Source organism: Dermacentor albipictus, chromosome 5 (genome assembly GCF_038994185.2).
Source record: "Dermacentor albipictus isolate Rhodes 1998 colony chromosome 5, USDA_Dalb.pri_finalv2, whole genome shotgun sequence".
NCBI lineage: Eukaryota > Metazoa > Arthropoda > Arachnida > Ixodida > Ixodidae > Dermacentor > Dermacentor albipictus.
The window spans coordinates 42896357-42920075 of record NC_091825.1 but is presented as its reverse complement, the minus strand read 5'-3'; the positions used below and the strand labels follow the sequence as shown (position 1 = coordinate 42920075).

General features: G+C 46.0%; 2 protein-coding genes and 2 non-coding genes across 4 annotated transcripts in view; 3 read left to right on the top strand and 1 right to left on the bottom strand.

Moving 5' to 3' along the window:
- The window catches only part of LOC135900500 (uncharacterized), a 223442-nt gene that overhangs the window by 91308 nt on the left and 108415 nt on the right, over positions 1–23719 (bottom strand). The window lies entirely within an intron of this gene.
- Positions 1885–1958, top strand: TRNAT-AGU (transfer RNA threonine (anticodon AGU)). Its single transcript has one exon. It is a non-coding gene; the product is annotated as a tRNA-Thr (tRNA).
- On the top strand, positions 7052–7122 carry TRNAT-AGU (transfer RNA threonine (anticodon AGU)). Its single transcript has one exon. It is a non-coding gene; the product is annotated as a tRNA-Thr (tRNA).
- The window catches only part of LOC135900541 (uncharacterized), a 47974-nt gene continuing 38030 nt past the window's right edge, over positions 13776–23719 (top strand). The window contains exon 1 of the mRNA XM_065430019.2: positions 13776–13924. Within this exon, the coding sequence (XP_065286091.1) occupies positions 13808–13924 (117 nt within the window). The 5' untranslated portion in view covers positions 13776–13807. The remainder of the gene's footprint in view (positions 13925–23719) is intronic.

The following is a 23719-nucleotide window of genomic DNA, read 5'->3' as shown; positions in this document are numbered from 1 at the left end:
TCTGACCACCGCCGTGGTCAGTTGCTCCGCAGCTGCTGGGGACTTAGGGTCGGGGTTTGATTCTTGTGTTCATATAGGAGGTTCTGGCCAAGTACTACACCAGGGTGGCCAATCCTGCTCTGGTGAGGGAGTGCGTTACCGGTTGTGGTCACCGGGATCAGGCCACACTCCAGGCCTGTTTGTGCAATTTTATCAACACGCGGAATTTTTTTTTTAATCCGGTGGAAAATTGCCGGCACCGGGATTCGAACCACGGACCTCTTGCACGCGAGGCGGGTATTCTACTTCTACTACGCCACCACTTATATTAGAAGGAGTAAAAATGGCCTATTCAGAGTGCAGCACACGCATCGTTATAAACCAGAAGTTAGGGGAACCAATCCAGCTTCTCTCCAGTGTGAGGCAGGGATGCGCAATTTCATCATTACTTTTTTATATTTACTTAGAACCTTTATGCTTGAGTTTATTTTATAGTCAAAGTGTACGCGGTTTTATGCTTGAAACGACGGAAGTCAAGGTCCTCGCATACGCTTATGACATTGCTGTCTTTTGCAAAGATGCCGAAAGTATCAAAGAGGTGGTTAGGTTGACTGGCGAGTTTTGCAAGGAAGGTGGCTGCAAGATCAATTGGGAGAAGACCGTAGGTTTCTGGCATGGAGAGTGGAGCGAGAAGCCTGAATTATTTGCTGGCATCAAATGGACAACAATGCCAACAACGTACTTAGGTGTCCCATTACAATGTTATGAAGACACCGAACTGTATTGGAACGAGGAAACAGAACGCTTGAAAGAGAAGACGCAGGGATGGCAAGGTCGAAATTTGTCAATGTTTGCCCGTGCAACTACTTGCAATCTATTCTTAGTAGCCAAGTTATGGTATGTTATGCAAGTATTGTTTATGTCGCGTACTAATCTACAAAAAATTAACAGAGTCTTTCCAGTGTTTATTTGGGGATGAAGTTGGGAACGAACGAGTCGAACTAATCTGTTTTTGTCCGTCAGAAAAGGTGGTCTTGGTCTGTGGCACCTGTTTATCAGACAGATTGTGTCGCGTTTTATATTTTTAAGCGTTCAGTGTGACCCATTTCTGCGTACAGTTATGCAAGTTTGTTTACACAATGCACTACCTGAATTAATCGTCTCTACAAATAAGACTGCGATTCACCGTATAAAAGGTTATTGGCGCGAGGTTGTTGTAGCCTTTCGCATGCTTAAAGTATGGTTTTCCATAGAATATTTGAGCACGGTAAAAAAGAAAAAGCTCTACAAGGATTTAATGGATGTTATGTTGCCTCTGCCAATGTACAGAAGCATATACACTGGAGGCTGTGGTCAAGACGCCTTAAAACGGGTTAAAGGAATGCCGATACGACCGCATGTAAAATCCTTTTTCTTCAAGCTTCATACAAACACTGTACCTGTAAAAACGTGGGGACAAGATAAAGGAATGATTGTACCGTGGACAGTCAACTGCATACTGTGCCAAAAACCAGAGACAATAGAACATGTATTTATTGAATGCTGGGATCCCATATTTCACTGGTACATACTTCAGCGAACTATCAAAAAGGACTTACCTATTACACCACATGGAATCCGATACTTACCAGTTGAGAATCACGGTGACATTCCCTACGACATGATAATTATACTCAGCCTCCATAGTATATGGAAAACTCGAATGTCGGTAAGACATGCCGACACTAACGCTCAGCCTGTGGGGGAAAATTTTATTGAACATGTAGCACATATGCGAGAGCTGTACCGAGCCCAGCCAGAAACACCTGATTGGGTTACACTGTTTGATGAGTTGATCAATTACAAAAGTTTTTGAGATCCTTCTCTTGTTTTCTGTATTATGTAAACAGGCAATAAATAAAAAAAGGCGCCGTGGCTTAGTTGGTTAAAGTGCCTGTCTAGTAAACAGTACATCGCGAGTTCGAATCTCACCGGTGCCTCGATTCATTTATTTTGCCCTTTTTCTAAGGTGCACAGGACAATACCGGCGATTGCGTTGAACGCGCAAAAGAGCGCACTACGACGGCATTCTGCTTCCGACAGCCGAGCTGATCGGATCGTTGAATCATGGCCTCAAGCGGGGCGGCGACAGCGGTCACTTTGAGCCGCGGAAACAGGTTCAGCAACGACGACGAAAGGGACTACCAGTTTATTTTGCCCCAACTGCCAAAAGGACGAATTGTTCTCAACACCGTCTTTTTACACGGTGAAGTAAGAGCGAGGCCGTACAAGGTCGAGGATTTTCGGGATGCGCTTACGCCCACAAGCCTGCTGCCGGAAGTTGTGTGCCTCGGGGCCTACCAGGTCAATCACGTCTGGGCCGTGACCCTCAGTGACGCAGCTGCAACAAAACGCCTGTTGGCCCTGAAAGAGCTTCAGGTGAAAGGGCGTCGATGTGTCATCGTCGACCCGCAGGACCAGCAGGTGAAACTCCGGCTTCACTGGCTGCTGTACGGCGTTTCCGACGAGGACGTCCGGGCGGCATTCACAACCTTCGGCAAGGTAGAAGAGGTGAGCAGGGAGCGTTGGCGCGTCCAAGGCATGGGAGACAAGACCTCGACCACCCGGACCGTGCTACTGAAGCTGAGAAGCGGCATTAAAGTGGAAGACCTGCCTCACCAGGTCCGCGTCGGCGGAGAGCTGGCATTGGTGGTCGTACCTGGGCGGCCCATGCAGTGCCTGCGCTGCCAAGGAACAGGACACGTACGCCGTGATTGCAAAGTCCCCCGTTGTTCGAGATGCAGACGGTTCGGCCACGTCGACGCTGACTGCGTTAAATCTTACGCGGCCGTGACAGGACCAGCAGCGAGTTATGTTGCTGCAGAGCACGTCATGGACGCAGTCGAGACAGAAGAAGCTGCTAAGGGAGCCGGTGTGCACGTGCCTTCATTGACGACAAATGCCACGACGGTACCGGAGGTCGCTCAAGCCAAGGTAGTCGAGGGTGATGAGCAGGTGACTGGGCCTGCACGTGTCGAGAGGGACGAAGACCCTGTGAAGGCAAGTGCTAATGAAGGCGAACGCGAGGAGACTGAGTCAGCGATGCAACAGGGCGAGGATGCAAACGACGGGGACCGGGCGGCTAGTCTCGGTGCCACCTCCAAGCGCCCCCGTGACGAGGGCGGAGACAAGGACAGCGCGGCATCCAGCACAAGTGACGGGCCACCAGCGAAGACGCCTCTTGGGAGGCGGTCGGTCTTCAAGCCGAAGCCAAATGTTCCGCCCGAGAGAAAGCCTGGTGACAAAGCACAGCAAAAGAATAACGCCGGGAAGACGGGCGGGCCCGGAGGCGGCTAGCCGAGGGCTGGTGGTGGGAGGTAAGCGCCATGCTCCGGGTCTATCTCATACTTTAGTTCATAATGGCTCCTAATCCGTCGCTCACAATTGCCACACTAAACGTGAGAGGGTTGGCGGCCAAGCGTAGGCAAAGCCAAGTCCTACGGTTGGCCACTGACCAAGACCTAGACGTTCTAGCTGTCCAGGAGACAAAGGTTGACGGAGAGGAGGAGACCGGGAGCATGGTGCGGCGTTTCACGACTAGATATTATGCGGTCGTGAGCCATGCGGTAGGGACGTCCGCCGGTTGTGTACTGTTTGTTAAGAAGCTGCCTGGCCTTGTTGTTAAAAATGTATTTTCATGTCAAACCGGAAGGATCGTTTTTTGTGATTTTGTTTTTCGTGAATTGGAATTCAGAGTCATGTGCATATATGCACCGAATGCTGTGGAAGAACGCGCCTCTTTTTTCGCGAACCTTTTTTAGTATATTAGCAATGATAAGTGCATGGTTTTGTTGGGGGATTTCAATTGTGTTTTGAGGGCTCGGGATAGAGTCAATAATGCTGGTATTCGCGATAAAAGCAGTAGTGTGCTGACTAAGCTAATTAGTGATAATGAACTGGACGATGTCTGTGAGTGCCTGGAGGGGGAGCGGGAAGTCATGTACACACGATTCCAAGGTAGTAGTCATGCGCGGTTAGACCGCATATACGTATCGCAAGACATAATTCCAAAGTGCCATAGTTATTTGGTGGCACCAGTATCGTTTTCAGATCACTGCATTGTGAAATGTCATATAGGCACGGAGAGGAAGAAACAAGATTTTAATTGGGAACTATGGAAAATGAATGCCTTACTACTAAAAGACGAGCCATTTGTAGAGGCAGTACGTGAGGCAGTCAGGAAAGTAAGTGAAGAAAACAGTGAAACAATAGCAGAGAAATGGGAATACTTCAAACAAAACGTAAAAATGAAAGCTTTAGAAAGATCGAGCTGCTTACGATTTGAGAAGGAAATGAAAGAAAGGGGCTTACGAAAGACACTTAAGCAGCTGATAGCGCTGGAATGCGAAGAGCCTGGGACGTATGAGCAAGATGTAGGAGCCATTAAAGAAAAAATCGAGCAGCTTGACAAGGAACGGTATCAAGGTGCGATTGTGCGAGCAAGAGCAAATGCATTAGTAGCTGGAGAGACGCCCACTAAACGGGCGCTGGGACTCTAAAAAGCGCAAGCTTGACGGAATCATGTCGACAGAATTTTATGGAACGGCACAGTTGCCGACGATAGCAAGAGCATAGGCCGAGCGTTTCTAAAGTATTACCAGTCGCTCTTTGCGTTTCAAGAAGTGAATATAGAGGAGTTCAGAAACGCCTTTCTATCTCGCATGCCACGATTGAGTGACGATACGAAAGAACCATTGGAATGGAAAATAACAGAACATGAAGTTGAAAAAGCGATTGATGATTTGAACCGAGGCAAATCACCTGGACCTGACGGTCTGGGTGCGTGTTTATATAAAGCTTTTCAGAAAGAACTGTCGCCATTGCTAACAGAGCTGTTTAATGATGCGTATGATAACAAAACTTTGCCCCCTTCTTTTGGAAAAGCTCATACAATACTCATCCCTAAGAGTGATTAAGTGGAGAAACTTAGACTAGTAACATCTTACAGGCCAATATCTTTAACCAATGTTGATTATAAGATTTTTATGAAAGTTTTGGCTGCCAGACTTTAAAGCGTCATAAATGACATAGTCGCACATCACGAAACGTGTGGTATGAAAGAAAGGTCCATTTTTTTCGAATATTCACACGATGCGGTGCGTGCTGGGTGCTGTGACGTCACGTCGGGCGGAATCACGGTGCTGTAGCTGGACCTCGAGAAACCGTTTGATTGTGTCTCTCATGATATTTTGTTTGCCATTTTGGATTACGTTAATGTTGGTTCCATCATCACTGGGGGAGTGGCGTTGGCGTACCAGAACTGCACAACACGCTTAATTGTGAATAAATCATTGGGGGCCCCCAATAACGTCATGCGTTCTGTGCGTCAGGGCTGCCCTCTCAGTCCTCTTTTGTTTGACATTTACATAGAAACTATGTGTTTGGCAATAACTGATAATGAGCAAATACGCGAGTATAGATTGAGAGTCACACAAATCAAGTTCTTGGCATATGCAGATGACATAGCGGTTTGTTGTACAAGCAAAGAAAGTGTGACGGAAACAATAAGGGTAGCGAAAAACTTTTTGGGATGTGACGGGCAGTAAAGCGAACTGAGGAAAGTCCCTCGGTTTGTGGCGTGGAGAGTGGTCTTCCGCCCCGGACAATATTGCAAATGTGAGCTGGATGAAACCCCCACCAAGTATCTAGGTGTCCCCTTGGACAGTGACAAAAATAGCGACGAATACTGGACGAACCAAGCGAAAGAAACAACAGAAAAAGCAGACATGTGGAAAGGCATCAACTTGTCGATTTTCGCAAAAGCAACTGTGTGTAATATGTTTTTTATTACGAAGTTGTGTTATGTCATGCAAACGTTGTACTGTTCAAGGGTAAACGTGCAAATGTTGCACAGAGTGTTCGCGGTTTTTATCTGGGGCTCTACCTGGGAAAGGTGTAGCCGAACCAATCTGTTCCGCCACGTGAAGAAAGGGGGGCTGGGCTTGTCGCATCTTTTTGTACGCCAGCTTGTCAACAGATATTTGTTTTTTTGGGATGTGCGTGATCCGTTTCTGCGTACTGTATGTCAGCTCAGGTTGACAAACGCTTTGCCGGCACTTATTGTTAGTACAGATAGTATGCCCGGAACGCTTCGCGGCTATCTTAAAGAAGTTGCAAATAGTGTGCGCTTTCTTTCTGTGCGTTTTTCTTTTGAGTATTTATGTGACGTTAAAAGGAAAACACTGTATAAAGATGTTTGCGACATTGTATTTACAGTGCCATTGTGCAGAGCGCTATACAGTGGAAGATCAGGACTGGATGTCCTTAAGCGAGTGAAAAATATGCAGGTGCCTACTGGAGTAAGGACACTCTTTTTTAAATTACACACAGAAACGCTCTCAGTGAAGAGATTCATGGAAGAACGTGGCTTCCTTGTACCCTGGGGCTCGCACTGATTGATTTGCAAGCAACCTGAAACAATAGACCATGTCTATTTGCATTGCTGGGCCGGGGTGTTCTTCTGGGATGTCCTACAAAGAACAATGAAGAAGCAGTTACCGTTAAATCCGCATGGGATAAGGTACTTAGCGGTAAGAAATGACGACGGAGTTCCCTTCGACCTAATAATGCTCAAAGGCCTTCATAGTTTATGGCGTGCAAGGATGCCTGGGTACTACTGCAACCCGGACGCTAGGCCTGCGCGTATTTATTTCAGAAAAAGCATGTCTAGTTTTTAATTTAATTTTAGTTTTAATTTTAATTTAAGTCTAGAATTTTAATTCGACAACGCCAGTCCTTATAGCACTGATGGCATGTATATCCTTTCAAAAGGTTTTGTATTTGTTGATTGTAAAGATTGATTGTAATTGATTGATTGATTGATTGATTGATTGATTGATTGATTGATTGATTGATTGATTGATTGATTGATTGATTGATTGATTGATTGATTGATTGATTGATTGATTGATTGATGATTGATTGTAAAGATTGATTGTAAGATTGATTGTATTGTAATTTTGTTCTGTATTATGTGCTCTGTACAATGTCGAAGAGCGGAAATAAATTTAAAAAAAAAGCGCACTGCGATTGCGCCGTGGCTTAGTTGGTTGAAGCGCCTGTCTAGTAAACAGGAGATCGTGAGTTCGAGTCTCACCGGAGGCTCGATTCATTTATTTTGCCCTTTTTTTTTATGATGCACAGGACAATACCGGCTATTGCGTTGAACGCGCATAAGAGCGCACTGCGACGGCGCCGGGGCTTAGTTGAGCCGAGAAGATTTGGATGGGGGAAATTCCTAATAAGCGCGCATTGTGTGACGAAAGGAGATACGCAACAAAAAAGGAAATTTGAGAAATTACGTATCAGAACACTACAACCAGCGACTTTAAAGAAATTGAACGTGCACTTAATAGGTGTGAAAATAAGTGGGAGCATTCCGCTGGCACAGGATACCCTTGATTTAATGACACGGTTAGATGTTGATACTCGAGCCCTTTTGAAGAAACCCATTAGCGTAGACGAAATAAAACAGACGATAACTGAACTAACGCTGGGAAAGACACCTGGGCCAGACGGTCTCGGTGCCGCATTCTACAAAGCTTATGCCGATGAACTGGCGCCCATTTTACACGCACTCATCACGGAGGCGTACGAAACGAAAGAAATGCCGCTCTCTTTCCGTGATGCTCACGTGGTGCTGATTCCTAAAACTGACGACCATGCTACGCTGCTATCTGTGGGTGCGTACCGTCCGATAACGCTCACGAACACCGACTACAAAGTTTATACGAAAGTGCTGGCAAGACGACTGCAGACCGTCATCAAATTTCTAGTCGGACCACACCAAACATGTGGCGTAAAAGGTCGCTCTATCTCTACAAATGTGCATGTAGCCCATAGTATTCTTGAGTGCTGTGACATTTTTCGCGGGCGGGTCGCTATGTTGCAGCTGGACTTAGCAAAGGCCTTTGATCATGTATGGCATGAAGCTCTTTTTTGTATCCTTGAACACGTTAACATAGGCACAATTATACTCGATGGTTTAAAAATGATATACAATGACTGCATGGTAATCATCGTGCTGAAGAAGACACTAACTGAGAAAATTAAACTCAGATCATCAGTGATGCAAGGTTGTCCATTGTCACCGCTGCTCTTTGCAATTTATTTAGAGCCTTTCTGTTTATCTCTAATAAGTAATGAAAAAATCAATGGTTGTAAGCTTGAATCGTCCCATGTTAAAGTACTTGCATATGCTGATGACGTCGCAATCTTTTGTACAGATCGCCAAAGTGTACTGGAGACGATAAGCGATGCTAAAAGATATTGCAAGGCACACCGGGCGCGAGATCAATTGGGACAAGAGCATCGGTTTTTGGCATGGAAGCTGGGACATCACACCGTCTGTCTTTGCAAATTTACAATGGACAGTGTCTCCTTCGAAATATTTGGTGGTGCCGCTTGAGAACTACGAGAGTACTACGCAATACTGGGAGGATGAGACGTCGCGTGTAAAAGAGAAAACCGGAGGAAGGAAAGGTCGTGATTTATCAATGTTTGCAAAGGCAACTGTTTGTAATTTATTTTTCATTGCCAAAGTGTGGAATGTCCTCCAATTTTGTCGATGACCCGTGAGAATGTACAGAAAATGCACAGAGTATTTGCTGTTTTTATCTGGGGTTCCACTTTGGAAAGGGTCAGCCGAACCAACTTGTTTCGTCCTGTTCGAGATGGTGGTCTTGGATTGTCGCATTTGTTCTTACGACTGATTGCTTCTCGTTTTGTCTTCTTACGAGATCAAAGTGATTCATTCTTGCGTACGATGATCCAGGTCCGTCTCAAAAGCGATTTGCCTGAATTAATTGTGTCTACTGCACAGCCTGTAAACTATCGGCTTAAAGGCTACTTGCGAGAAGTAGTCGACTCCCTTCGAATACTAAAAGCTCGGTTTTCCCTTCAGTACCTGAGCACAGTAACAAGAAATTAAACTTTACAAGGATTTAGTTGAAGGTATGATACCAGTGCTATGGTACCGAATGAAATACTATGGAGGCCCAGGACAAGATGTTTTAAAAAGAGTTAAAAGGGTGCCAGTGAGAACAAGCGTAAAGTCGTTCTTTAAATTGCACACATCTACCCTTCCGGTCAAAACATGTATAGCCGACAAAGGAATATTTGTACCATGGACGACAAACTGTGCGCTATGTAACAAGCCGGAGACCATTGAGCACGCCTTCATTGAGTGCTGGGATGCAATTTTTTATTGGGACGTCTTGCAAAGAACTCTTAAAAAGGAACTGCCGATAACAGCACAGGGTATACGTTTCCTTCCGGTAGACAGCCATCAGGGCTTCCCGTACGACATGATAATGCTCCTGGGCCTCCATAGTCTTTGGAAGACACGGATGGCAGTAACGCACGCTCATGTGAATGCGCGCTCAGTACGAGAAAATTTTGTTGAGAGCATTATTTTCATACGTAAGATATATCGTGTACAGGAAGATCCGCCTGCCTGGTTGGGTATTCTAGATGAATTGGTGAGTTTCAAAAAAATTTAGCTTGTCACGTTGGTCCAAGTAAGCCAACGTGTTTTTATGTATGTATGTCATTTTCTTAATAAATAAAAAACAGCGCCGTGACTTAGTTGGTTAGAGCGCCTGTGTAGTAAACAGGAGATCGTCAGTTCGAATCTCAGCGGTGCCTCGATTCATTTATTTTGCCCTCTTTCTATGGTGCACAGGACAATACCGGCGATTGCGTTGAACGCGTTGAGCTCACTGCGACGGTGCCATGGCTTAGTTGGGGATTCTACTTCCGGCTACCGTATGGTGCGGTCGCAGAATGTCTTGCTCTGTTGGGGCGGTTGAAGCGGCTCAGCAGGGCCGTGGAATCAGGTTTACGGATACGACTAAAGATTAGCAGGGCAAAGCCATATCAGCAATTTTGAAGATTAGTTTAGCGGCTAAGGAACTCTATACTGAACTGTACAGCATTCAGGGCAACCGCGCATCATTAATTAGAAATAGCAACGACAGGCATCTGAAAGTTTCATCTGTAACTAGCGAAGGGGTTAGAGTGGTTTTGCAAGACATCTCGATGGTAAAAGCGCTAGAGGAAGGAGGAATAAGTCAATGTGACCCGATAGGGACCAGATTTTTTACTTCAAATGCTTGCGGCTCCTCATTCCTAATGCCTCGAGATTTCAGGTGGACTGGAGAGCTTGAAGAGTGCCAACGTCATATTAATCCGTAAAAAGGGAGATGCTAAACAAATGAATAATTACAGGCCCACTGGCTCACAGAACATTGCCCGAGTAATTTACTATAGTATGATGGCAACGCTTGTCTTCAATCAGCTCAGAGAAAAGGCTTACTTCAGGAAGGGATCTTCAGCAATGGATCACATCCATGTCATCAATCAGGTAATTGAGAAATCGGCGAATACGACCAACCTCTCTATAAGGCTTTCACAGATTATGGAAACAAGGTGAACAAGGCTTCCGTACACAAGCCGAAGCATCTTTAAATTTTTCAATTTTTTTTTCATTTTTGGTCGACGTTTTCGTCTTTTGCCTTTCTATTATGCCTCCTCCCGACCAGACGAATTATCGCTGAACCATCGATTTTATCAATCTACGACAGCCGTTCAGCCAATCGTTGGAAGGTGAACAAGGCTACCGTAGGAAGCTGAAACGTCTTGAAGTTTATTAAACCTTTCCTTTTTATTTTCGGTCTCTCTTTCTGTGTTCTACCTCTTCATTATGCCTCCTCCTGAACAGATGAATTGCGGTCGAACCAACGATCTTATTACGAAAAGGCACTGAATACAGTAGAAATACAAGCATTCGTTGGTGCACTTTGTAATCAAGGAGCGCATGAAGCATACATGGCCATCTTGGCAAATAACTACCAACTGCACCGCTACCTTAGTTCACCATAAGCAACGCGGGAAGATATCGATCGAGAAAGAAGTGATGTAAGGAGACAAAGTCTATGTAATACTATTCATCCCGTGATTAAAACTCTTCAACTCCTTCGATTGGGAACCAGTAGGAGAAAGTTCAAACGGGGGCATCTCATCAACTTGAGATTTGATGATGACATTCTCCTGTTCATATCATAAGAAGCCAACAAACACTGACACCAAACACGACATAGGGGAAAATACTTGTGCCTAATAAATGAAATAAAGAAACGATAAATTAACTCAAATGAAAGTGGATGAAAAAAAACAACTGGCTGCAGGTTGGGAACCATCCCACAACCTTCGCATTTCGCGTGCGATGCTCTACCAATTGAGCTACCGCGGCGCCGTTTCCCCATTCACTTTCTTGGGTATTTTATGTTTCCTAGTGGAACCCTGGGAGGGTTCGCCAGCGCCACCACTCGCAGACCTTGGCGGCGGATGTGGAAGATCCTTTCGGCCGCAGGCGTCACGGGAACGTGATCTTTTTAGGTGAAGACAACCGGTCAATAAACCCACACATGCTACCTGAAGGCATCAATGTTGCCGGATTCGAGACCCTCGTTACCTAATAAAGGAGGAGAAAAAGGGTTAACCGAGGGGCCTGATTTTTTTATAAGTCATATCATAAGAAGTCAACAAACAACAAGGACAACACAGGGGAAATTACTTGTGCTTATTAAATGAAATGAAGAAACGACAAATTAATGTAAATGAAAGTGGAAGAAAAACAACTTGCCGCAAGTGGGGAACGATCCCACAACCTTTTCATCCCCACCTCGTTCCCTATCGTTCCCCACCTGCGGCAAGTTGTTTTTTCTTCCACTTTCATTTACGTTAATTTATCGTTTTTTTTTCATTTCATTTATTGAGCACAAGTAATTTCCCCTATGTTGCCCTTGGTGTCAGTGTTTGCTGGCTTCTTGTGATATGACTAATAAAAATCGGGCCCCTCGGTTTCTTTCGTTTCTTCTCATTTATTCTCGTGTTCAGTAATAGTGAAGACGACTTACAAAAAAATGATTTGATACATAGCCTACAATATATAACAGTAGAGCTGATGATTATTATGCAGAAGGCAAATCTAATGTTCAATAGGCTGGAAAATGAATGAGAATTCGTTGTAGGCAGTGAGCCCCTAGAATCTGTGCAACAGTAGATTTAAGTAGAGATCAATTAGGCACAAGGGACGCTGATCATCAAATGGAAATTTACAGAAGAATAAATTGATTTGGAGCGAATAATTAAGCTTTACCAAGTCATTCCTGCGAGCTTACTGCTTTCCTTGAAAATTGTAATATGATTGCATTCTACCAGTATTAATATATGACGCAGAATCTGGGAGATTAAAAGATAGGTTTGTGAAAAAGTTCAGGATCGCCAAAAAAATTTAATGAGAAATAAATGCACAACAATATGACACAGGAAAAAAACAGTGTGGATTAGAGAGCAAATGGGGGTAGCCGATAATCTAGTTAACAATAGGAGAAGTAAGTGAGGTATAGCACGTCAAGCAATGCGTGGTGGTCAATTACATTTACGGGAATGAGTGCTAAAAAAAGGAAGTACATTCCGTGACAGCTCACAATTGGATACTTTTATGAAATTAGGAATTCTGCAGGCTTACTATGGTGTCAGGTGGCACAAACAGGGGTAATTCGATATCACTGGGAGAACTTCTCTGTCGCGCAAGTTCCAGGCGCAAATGCCCATTCGCGATGCCTCCGCAAGAAATACGTCAAGAATTTTAGCGAGGTACAATGCAGCCAAAACTTTTAGGACTGATTAGGCGTACCGACAGACAGAAGTATCATTCTGGCGAGCTCTGCAGTTTCTGTTATTTACAAAAATGATCGTCGAAGGAATGGTGCATGTCAAAGCAAGCTTTAGCCGTCAGCCCTTGCATTCGTAGAGGCCTACAAGGAAACTCTAGAAGTCTTACGCACACGCATGCATGGACCGCAACTTTCTGAACGTGGAAGGCACGAAAAAAATGCAAATTTGCTCCGAAGTTCAATCGTCCCGTGTGAAGGTTATGTGTTAAAGCATGTCCATGATACTTCAATTTGAGAGCAAACCCACCTGTGTCCTGGAACTTTCTGTGGTCAGGGGTGCAGAAGTGCGGAAGAAATCAATATAGACTAATAATTTTCACAGGAAACCAGCTTTAATTAAGCAAAAAGCACTAGTATATCGTATAGTTACCCAATAAACGTGAGTTTCCTATTGTGCACGGGAGTTTTCCTTTAAAAAAATAGAGGAGGTTGTTCGCACAAGCAACACCTGCGCACAGGGTATGAACAGGTGCAAAAAACAATTACGTAGGCTGTTTACTTTATCTCTTACATGGCAATTGTTCTTCTCATTCCCGTGCTCGGCTTCATTTGTCCAATTAGAGCAAGTAGGTCCAGAATTATTATTTTTTGTAAGTGAGCAGCTGCAAGCAGCAGGATACGCTTTTATTTTCATCCTCAGCAGAACTTTCATTTCCTGCGTAGAGCAAAGTATGTGCAGTACACGGGGGCGCACAGAAAGGGCACAAGCACGGCAAAAGCACTCGCAAAGCGAACATACATCTCCATATTCGCCTCGCGCAGCGTCCTGTCCACTAGTCGCGACAGCATGTCAACCGAGCCGAGCTCATCCTGCGCTGGCAATGTGATTGCGTCGTGCAGTGGGACACTAACGAGGCACAATAATAAGATACATGGAATGAAATTTTGTCCATGAGTAAAATGAGTGGCCGAGTTGAGACAGCCCAAACCAATTTATTTTTAATTTCGACGAATCGCGTCACAGTTGGAGGTGATGGGATATTCCTTGGGGACATATAATCGCTGGCTGGACGGGATTCGTGGCACACGGTTTTCGTAATCCGGACATAATGCACTGCCATTTGAGTCCCAACGCCATAGGCATCAAGCTGCTGTTCCTAATCATCGCTGCGGAAGCTACCCGGGGACCGAACAAGCTCCAACGGGACGTCCCGGACACTTTCAAGGTGAAATGAATGTAGCTATTTATTTGACCCGTTATTGCACCCACGCCTGCATTTCCATGTATGTGACAGAAAGGCTTTGCAGCGCGAGCGGTGTTGCACTTTTGCTCTGCGTTCGCTCTTTCATCCTTCGCTGTGCTCGTTCACTTGGTTACGGGGCATGCCGACGCCGAAACTCGCCGCAGCAAAGGACGCCTAAGAGCTGTACTCTAACACATGTACCTGGGTTACCTTATACGTGCGTAGAGCACCCATTAGCTATGCCTTTCAATCAACTCAACATGCTAGACTTGTCCATTTGCACTTCTCTCTTGAAAGTCCCACTGCTCAGCATTTAGTGCTGTAATAAATCTCTCTCCTTGAAGCGCTTTTAAGCTGCCTTCATACGTAGCAAGAGCGGCTTGTCAATTGTTCTTTGCTTTTTTCTATTTATTTAAATATACTGCAGTATGAGACCATAGCAGAGTGGTACATTTTCATAGGAACGGTACATTTGGGCAAAGGAGAAAAGACAATAGTATTCAGTATTAGCAGGATACAGAACACTTCAAATGAAATGCTCTTCAACGAATACGAAACATTTTTTGGGTTACAGCTTCCTTAGAGAGGCTATGCCAATCGTTTGTTGTACGAGGAAAAAAATATATAAATGAATTGACTATTTGCCTTAGAGGCGTAATTGTTTTCGAGTGTCGGTTTCTAATTGCGCAACCTGCAGATGAAGTCAAGATATGTGATGTGTTAATTTTGTAGTGACCATTTACCAATTGATAAAAGAAATTGAGTCAATAAGCACGGTTTCTATATAATAACTGGTTGGATATTACCCGTTTTTAATTATTTGCTAATAGAGCTGCGACCATGTGAGTTGTCAGTGTATCTTAGTCTTTTTCTCTATTGTTTCTAATTTTTCAATGTTGGATTTAGTAAGAAGGTCCCTTATTATCACGTGATTATCTAACGCAGGACGGATAATTGATGTAGTAGGCAAGACTACGCATTTCGGGGGTAGCGCACTACAGTGTACGCCTTAATAAGAACACCTTTTTTAAGGCATCGGCTACATAATTACCTATGTGTGTATTCCAAGAGAGTTCGTTAGTAATCAGTAATCCTAAATACTTATAGTGCTCACGTTTAGAAAGAACTCGATCAGCAGTAGAATAACTAAAGGGCAGGTGCTCCTTATTGCAAGTGATAGGGCAGGTGCTCCTTATTGCAAGTGATTCTCATAAAGTTTTTTTTTTCACAACTGATGGGCATTTGCCACTGCTCGCATGATAAAATGACCATGGCCAAATAGTCGTTTAACTCCGTTTGATTCTTTACAGAGCTTACTGATTTGTACAAAACGTAACATCAGCGTACAACCTGATATTCGTAGAGATGTTTTTAACATTGTAATTTATGAACACCAGAAGAAGCAAAGGCCTGAGCACCGACCCTTTGGGGACGCCAGAATCAATTGCCACACCTCGGGAGGAAATCCTACTGAGCCCCACATAATGACAGCGATTAGAAAGATGGGCCCTGATCCAGTTTAATATATCTTCGTTTTTTACTATATAGCTTAATTTATGAATTAATGTTTTCTGCAATACTATATCAAAAGCTTTTTTTTTAAATCCATGAAAATTTGGGCCACCTGCTTCCCTTTACTCAAAGCCCTGTATGACTGCATTCTACGACTTCTCCGATATGGAGAGAAGCTCTTGACCGTTAAACTTACATGTTATATATCTGTGTGATATATACTTGACTCACATAATATTGTATTAGTGTACTATTGTAACACATGAGCTCCGGGTGGAGTAATATGCCGCTTTACATCGGATTGCACCGTACAATCTGCCACTTTTTCTGTCACCCTTCACAACCAGTTCTTTCATTCTAAATGGCTGACGGGTGAAGGGGGCCGGAAGGTGGTCCACCAGATATGTCTGCCGAGAAATATAAACGGGGCTTCTATGGCACGACAGTGATAGCGACGTCGTACGTTCATGTTAGAGAATCAACAATGAAATTTTTTTTCAGTTTTGCAGTGTCCTCACAGGGAGTACATTCCTCGTAACTATAGCAACAACGAAGCGCTGCGCTTCATATACAGGACCCAAACCCGAGCATCGTGGCATTTCGTAACGGCTATCGTGTGCGCAAGCTGTTGATCCGTTATAGCACAGCACTTCTCTCCAGCGCGCACATGAAGCGAGTTTCGCAGCGAAGCTGTTCACCTCTAGCAATCGTATGCATCCCCCTCATGCGTTCCTAGGGAGAGGAGGAGGGGGAGGGGTTACCTGCAACGGCTTACATCCGTATCAGGGACACGGCGCCTGCACAGGAAGGGAGACGGGTAGTTGAGAGGAAGAAAGAGTGGGGCGACGACGCCTCTGCCGCAATGGAGGCGGGTAGGGTGAGAAGGGGAAGAGTGTGGCGACGATGCCTCCGCACTTGGCGTGTGCGTCTGTGGTAATGACGTCACGCACGTCGCAGGTGCCGGTGCGGCCGCAGCAGCGGTTCCCGCAGATTAGTGTACTAGACAATGGTGGAGTGAACCGGACGGCACTCTCCTGCTGCGGCGCGCGTGTGCAAAAACTGTGCTAGGGCGCTGCGAGCGAACTAGAACGCGCTTCGCGGCATATTCAACGTAATTTCGCTGCAGGCGCTGAGACCGATTGCGCGCGTGCGATCTGCGATCTTATAATGGCTTTCTTTCAACTGCAAATTTATATTGACACCTTCTTGCTACGTGTACATATTTGAGGCATCAGTTGTACAACATGACGTCTTCAATTTTGCTGTCGTTGTCAAGTGCGTCGTGTGCTAGCGAGCGCGCGTTCGTTGCGCGGACGCCCGGTTTCTCTCGCAGAAAATCTGTGCAGTAACATTTTAACGCGATAGCGTTAAGGAGCTCGTGTCGCAGAAAAGCCGGTGTCGTCGGCGTCGGCGTCGGGTGTCGGCGTCGGCGGCGTTGACCGTGAGCGATAAATCACGGCAGGCGCTTCATAAATAAAAAGCAACTTCCAAGATTGGCCCGGTGGGAATCGAACCCGGGTCTCCGGAGTGTGAGACGGAGACGCTACCACTCAGCCACGAGTTCGATGCTTCCAAGCGGTGCAAACGCGCCTCTAGTGAATGCGGTGTTGCCTTCGAAACGAGCCGTGGAAAGTTATACTGCGGTGTATATCGGTAATTATGAACATGTAACGTACAGAAGTCACAATTACACGAGTTGCGAAGTGCGTTTCCTCTGCATTTCTTCTGCGCTTTCCGCACACGCAGAGCCATCTTGCGGCAAACACAGAAGACCCCCTCCTCTCAATGTACGGCGCTGCCCCGACAGGAGGCGCGCCGCGCGCGCATTGGGACCGCTGCCAGGCGCGTCGCGGGACTCCCTCTCCCCTGACGACGCTTCGCCGTGCTCCCGGTTTAGATCACTATCTATCTCTCTGCCCGTGCCGATCACGACGTTTAGCTGGCGTAGATCGTTTCCCCTCCGAGACACCGAGTTCTTTGGTTCGTTCCGTTCGCTCAGGCGCACGTTTCGTTGCCGCGCCGAACGCTGCGTTGCTCGACGCTCACCGCGTGATAGGTGGGCGCTAAGTCCGATGCGGGGCGCATCGTAAGTGATCGCTGTGCCGTAGCGCATTGTCTTATACCCCTTGGCGGGTCGACGGGAACGCTGTCGCGTCCCACTCTTGAAGGCGAAGCTTAAGCGTCCTCCAATTTTTTTATGGTTTTACGTGCTTTGATGCGCTCGTAGGTTTAGCCAGGTGAACTGCTATATTTAACATTATTTTCTAAAAGTAACACGTCATTTTTCCCACAAAGCCGCATATATGCAACGTGAAGCTACGCAAAAAAAAAATTTCTTGCTATCGTGTCATTGTGCGCACGCTTCATGTTGGTGGAATATCGATCAGCGACAGTAAGGGAAGAAAACAATAATATAGCGAAATAAACCAGGTTCATTAACTGCGTGTCGAGAAGAGATGCAGATTACGGATGCACTTCTATGTAAATCTACGGATAGTACGTAGACATATACATCTATGACATATATACAGCACAAAAAATGTTCAGATATTCTAAACACACTCATGGGAAAAGTGCAAACTTCCGACCGGAATGAGCGTGTTTACTTCAAAAGCTGCACCAGCCCCAGGTGAACCAATAGACTTTCGGACAAAAGGAATCAAGGCAATTATTGGATGCTAATATGAACAACAGCGTTAGGCAAAATATATTGCCTATGTTCTAGGACCGAATCGGGAAGACCGGGAAGTCTTTACAAATGTAATCTCCGTGGCTTGTCTGGAGATCTCCAACGTGTCAGCAGGCAAAATGAAGTAGAAACATATACTCTAATCGAATGGTATTTGCTATTCAGATCGTATTCGCCTTCAGAATTCACTATTAAAAATGATTGAATAGCCGTTTCCGTTTGAATGTAACACAGAACAGCACTTTTGCAGTCTCAAAGGTGTGGGGCCGATGCAAGTGAGGACTCTTATTCCGAATGATTGTGCTGCTGGAGAGTCGTGGCTTTTGCGGAGAGGCATGCCAGTTCCTGAGCGAATTACCGCGCGGGTGCTAACCGGTTCTGCTGAACTTCGCAGCTTTCATTCAAAATAAACGCCCAGTTTTGGGGAAGCCTGTAAATCGGCTTTCTTGATTCAGGCAAGGAAAACATTTTTTTTTACAGTCTCGCAATGTCTGCAACTCGTTAAAACTAGAAAGAAGTTTAATGACACGAAATGCCGAGAGGTCGGATCGTTAAAACTAGGTGTCCAATGTGGTAACACGCTTATCTTCTTATCCCAGCAAGCATAAAAACAAAGGCGGACAAATGAAGCGTGCTCAGGCAATTGAAGAAGAACACAAGACAGAATTCGCACAAACGGGGCTGGGAGGAAGAGGGGAATAAAAAAAGTTGGAAACGGCAACATCTAGAGTACTCTGTCTGTTTATTATATGCGGGCTTGATACACTTAATAGAAGGCGCACGAAACAGTTCAGCTAAAGGGAAAAAAATGACTATCAACCAAGCGACACACACCAGTGGAACTTACAAGAAGAAATCTACGAGTTGTTTTTTTTATTACAGACTAATATAGGAGCAACGATCTAAACCAGCAGTTACATACAGAGTAACAAGTTTTTCTGCCACCAATAAAGATTGCTGGCTCTCCCGTCATCGAGAGTAGATGCACGCATGAAATGGCGACCCGCCAAGCAGATTGGTTGGAGATTATACTGGCCACAATCTTAAAATGGGCGTAGTGCACGTTCTCGACGGCACGCCTCAGCACACCACACCACACCACGCCATACTGTGCACTGGTCCATATGGACGCTGGCCTGCTAAAAGAAGAAAACCGGCTAAAGGTCGCACGACAGGCAGCCAAAGACGCCAGGCAGACAGAGCGCACGGCCCAGCTAGAAAATCAATTCAATTCTGGGGTTTTATCTACCAAATCCACGAATTGATTATGACCCTCGCCGTAGTGGGGGACTTCGGATTAATTTCCACCACCAGGAGATCTTTAACTGGCCCCCAATGCACGAGACACGGGCGTTTCTGCATTTCGCCTCCACCGAAATGCAGGCACCGCAGTCGGGACTTGCTCCCGCAACCTCGTGTTTAGCAGCGCAACATTATAACCACTAAGCCACCGCGGCGCCAGAAGGAGGCGCCACGCGGCATGGTGCCATATTTCGAGGCCACGCGAAACCCGCGCCGCCGAACTCACGGACCGTTGGCGTTCAAAACAGTGCTCAACACCAAGAGATGACAATTAAAGTATTTGGTGCCCTGTGTCTGCCTGTTGAACGTCGCTAATCGATATGACGAATAAAACTTCAGGGTACTAGAAGTTACAGCTTGAGTGACATTGTGAAAAAACATTAGGAAGAACTCGAAAGCAATATTTTTTGCAACTTGTTTGGTCAGGGTATTAGCGTATGTTGTACGGTCCTGTACAAAGTGTTGGGCGCCAGAGACTGTATTTTCTTAAGTTTTGACTGCTTGCCCGGATGACCTCCTTTTGTTCTCGCAACTTGTCCGGATGTTCTCTTTGGAGTGCCCGGATAACCGCTCTGGCTTTTGACTCAAGGTCACTTGAAGGTCACCGACAATAGGAGCAAAAAGCATTTCAAGTTTAAAATACGATCAGTAACACATAGTGTAACATGTAGTTGATTGCAAGTGATTTTATTGTACATTGATACGATCTCGACCGGGTGAGGTGGGTCTTCACGGCAAGAATCAGGAAACGACGATAAAGCCGGGCATCGTGATGAAGAAAAAAAGTTGAAAAGATTGTATTCACTTCATTGGTACATGGTGGTGACTCTTACCCGAGCCTCAAGCGGTTCTGACTAACACGGGGACCAGGACGGCCTTAAATAACCCCTTCCGGTCTTGTGGTAGTCGCTGCCTTCTTGGGCAGCCTGTGGAAGTATTAGTGCTTTCGTCAGGTTCTGTCATCGGTGACCTCCTGCCCTTCGGGTTTTCTTCTCTTCGTCTTTACCTTCGTGTCAGGTCCGGGAATAAAATCGGTGACGCTGTTTCGAAGAAGAGGGCAATTATGTTGACACGAGAACGCCCGCTTGAATGCTTCTCACACTTGGCAGGTCCATGTCAAGGCTTATCGTAACAGCCTTTTCTGGGATTCGGCAAATCGTCTTGTCATGCGAACGTACGCCTGAATGTCTCTCACACTTGACAGGTCGATCATAATAACATGTATGCAACGGATGACGTTTCATCAGTTGAAACTCAAGGAGACAAAAAGCTTTTGTTTCCATTAGGAGAATAATAATAATAATAATATATGGGGTTTTACGTGCCAAAACCACTTTCTGATTATGAGGCACGCCGTAGTGGGGGACTCCGGAAATTTTGACCACCTGGGGTTCTTTAACGTGCACCTAAATCTAAGTACATGGGTGTTTTCGCATTTCGCCGCCATTGAAATGCGGGCGCCGTGGCCGGGATTCGATCCCGCGACCTCGTGCTCAGCAGCCTAACACCATAGTCACTGAGCAACCACGGCGGGTGCCATTAGGAGAAGTCCAATTCCTCTGAAGCTTCATAAAATATAGCCCGAGACACAACTATGAGGTCAATGCACGTATGACACGTATGGGTCTTGTTCCAACAGCTGCACGACTGAAACAGGCACGTTGACTGATATGTGCCCAAGCAAGTTGTTATTGCAGCGACCGCATCAGTCACGTCCTAATGCTGTGACATACGTCAGAATGCACGCAGTACTTAACCCTCTCATGCATATGGGCCTCATATGAGGACACATATTTATCCTGCTATAAAAGTCGTCCAGTTGCTTGCAGTGAGTCACTAGCCGCATGGTGTCCTCATTTGAGGACATGCCAAGGTTTCTAAACTGTTACACAGATGGCGCTTGCTGTCTTGCTGTCCATGTTTTTTGAAGCGCCAGTCTCTAAAGGAGAATAGGCTTGTTCTAGGTCACTGAATGTTCGTAGAAAAAAAAATGATTGCTCGACAGGCTATGGTGCTCTTGGAGTGTAAAAAATATCTGTGCAAAGAGCAACTTTGGACCCATATTATCTGCTTTTGTTGCCGTTTTTTTTTCTTGGCTATGGGCTCAGTACAGGGAAAAGAACAGGTGTCCTCAATTGGAGACATTATGCATGAAAAGTGTAACTTTACCTGCAGCGCCACCAAACAAAAATGTACCCGCAGAAAGCCAGACCTAGGCTGAAAGCCCGTGTATTTTCCCGCGCTTTTCGTGCGCGGTTGAGGCAGCTTTTGCGGGAGTTCTTGGGTGTGTATAAATTCCGCATATCCGTAGAACGTGGGAAAAACGATACTTTTCCAAGATGTCTTCAAAGCGAGGACTGTCCAGAGAGGAAATTGATGCTCTTTTGGACCTCTCATCTGACTCTGATGACGATTCCATGGCGGATTATTTGGAGCAACTACTCGCCGACTTTGACACTTCAAGCAGCTCAGAAGAGAGTGATGACCGTGAGCCTGTGCGTGCTAACGGCGCTTCAACAAGCTCTGCTGCAAGGGCCCCCTCGAAGATATCTGCCGCGAGAACGGACAGCACAGTGTGGATCGCCGACAAAGACAACGACTATGCAGGAAAGCCTCCCGATTTTCTTGGTGAGCATAGGGTCAACGTGCACGGCACACTTCCGATTGACTGCTTCCTCGCCGAATTTCCAGACTCATTGCTGGAGCACATTGTTTTTCAAACAAATTTGTATGCAGCGCAAAAAGGCGAAGCTAAACTATGGTTCACTTTGCCAGAGCTAAAAGTCTTTCTTGTCATGTGCTTGGTAATAACTTACATCAAATACCCAAGAATCAGGAATTAATGGTCCACAGAATCCGGCCTTAGAATGGACATTGTCGCCGATTCAATGCCTGTAAACCGTTTTGAGGAGATTTGAAGATTCCTTCACTTCAAAGATAGGACCGACACTCTAAGCTACCAGAATGACCGCTTGGCTGGGATGAGGCTGGTCACTGATGCACTCAACGTAGCATTTTGCTTGGCAGTCGATTCTGAGGAATACCAATCCGTGGATGAGATGGTGATTCCATTCAAGGGGCGCTCCTCCACAAAGTAATACCTCCCAAGTAAGCCGAAGCGCTGGGGCTTCAAGGTGTGGATGAGAGCAGGAGTGTCTTGCTACATTTATCGCTTTGAGGTATACCAAGAGGTAACTGGTGGGCTAGCCAAAGTTTCAAGCGAATTTGGTATGGCCGGAAACGTTGTCATCAGGTTTTCCGAGGGACTTGAAGGGAAAAATCATAAACTTTATGCCGATAACTTGTTCACATCTATGGTTCTCGTCCGAAAAACTCAGAGAGGATGGAATAATGTTTGTTGGGGCATGCCGTGCAAACCGTCTGCAAGGAGCGGATAAAAAGCTAAAGCCCTTGAAGGAGCTCAAAGCGGACGGAAGGGGAAGCACATCAATTTGCACCTCAGCAGACAACATCACAGTGACAATGTGGCTGGACAACTCCCTTGTTCATGTTGTTTCCAGCTATGCAGGACGGCAGCCCGAAGGCACTACCAGAAGGTACAATAGAAAAGCGAGCAAAGTAATGGATGTCACCAGGCCGTACTCCGTTGAAGATTACAGCAAACAGATGGGTTGTGTCGACCTCATGGATTCCTTGATTGCAAGGTACAGGAATGACGTCCTGAACAAAAGGGGCTACTTGAGAATGTTCTTCCACCTGCTAAATGCAGCAGTTGTGAACGCCTGGATTGTGTGGTGGTGGGACAAAGGTTCGGAGCATTATATGGACCAACTTGAGTTCCGAAGTCGCGTTGCCAAGGCACTCATATTCCACGGCGAAGCAGCACAGAGCTCGAAGCGACGATGCCGGCCATCCAACGATTCTTCGCCAGCGCCTATAAGAAAGAGAGTGCTCTACCATTTGTCCCTGGAAAAGAGGTTGGACCAGTGGCGTAGCTAGGTCGTCTGGCACCCGGGGCCCTTAGCTCTTCTGTCACCCCCCCCCCTCCCCGGGTGTAGTCGAGGAAGGCGAGGATATCGACAATTTTCGGGTGTCTTCAGACGTATATGACACCCCCCCCCCCCCCCTACTGGCCCCGTGCACCCGGGGCCCACGGCCCCCCGGCCCCCCCTGTTGCTACGCCACTGGGTTGGACGGCGGGAGCCATTTCCCAAAGAAGAGCGACAAAAAGTACGCCAGCCGCTGTCGAAGTCTCGCCTGCCGCAGAAAGACAAGGTCCCTCTGCGGTCGCTGCAACGTCCCTCTTTGTCCTG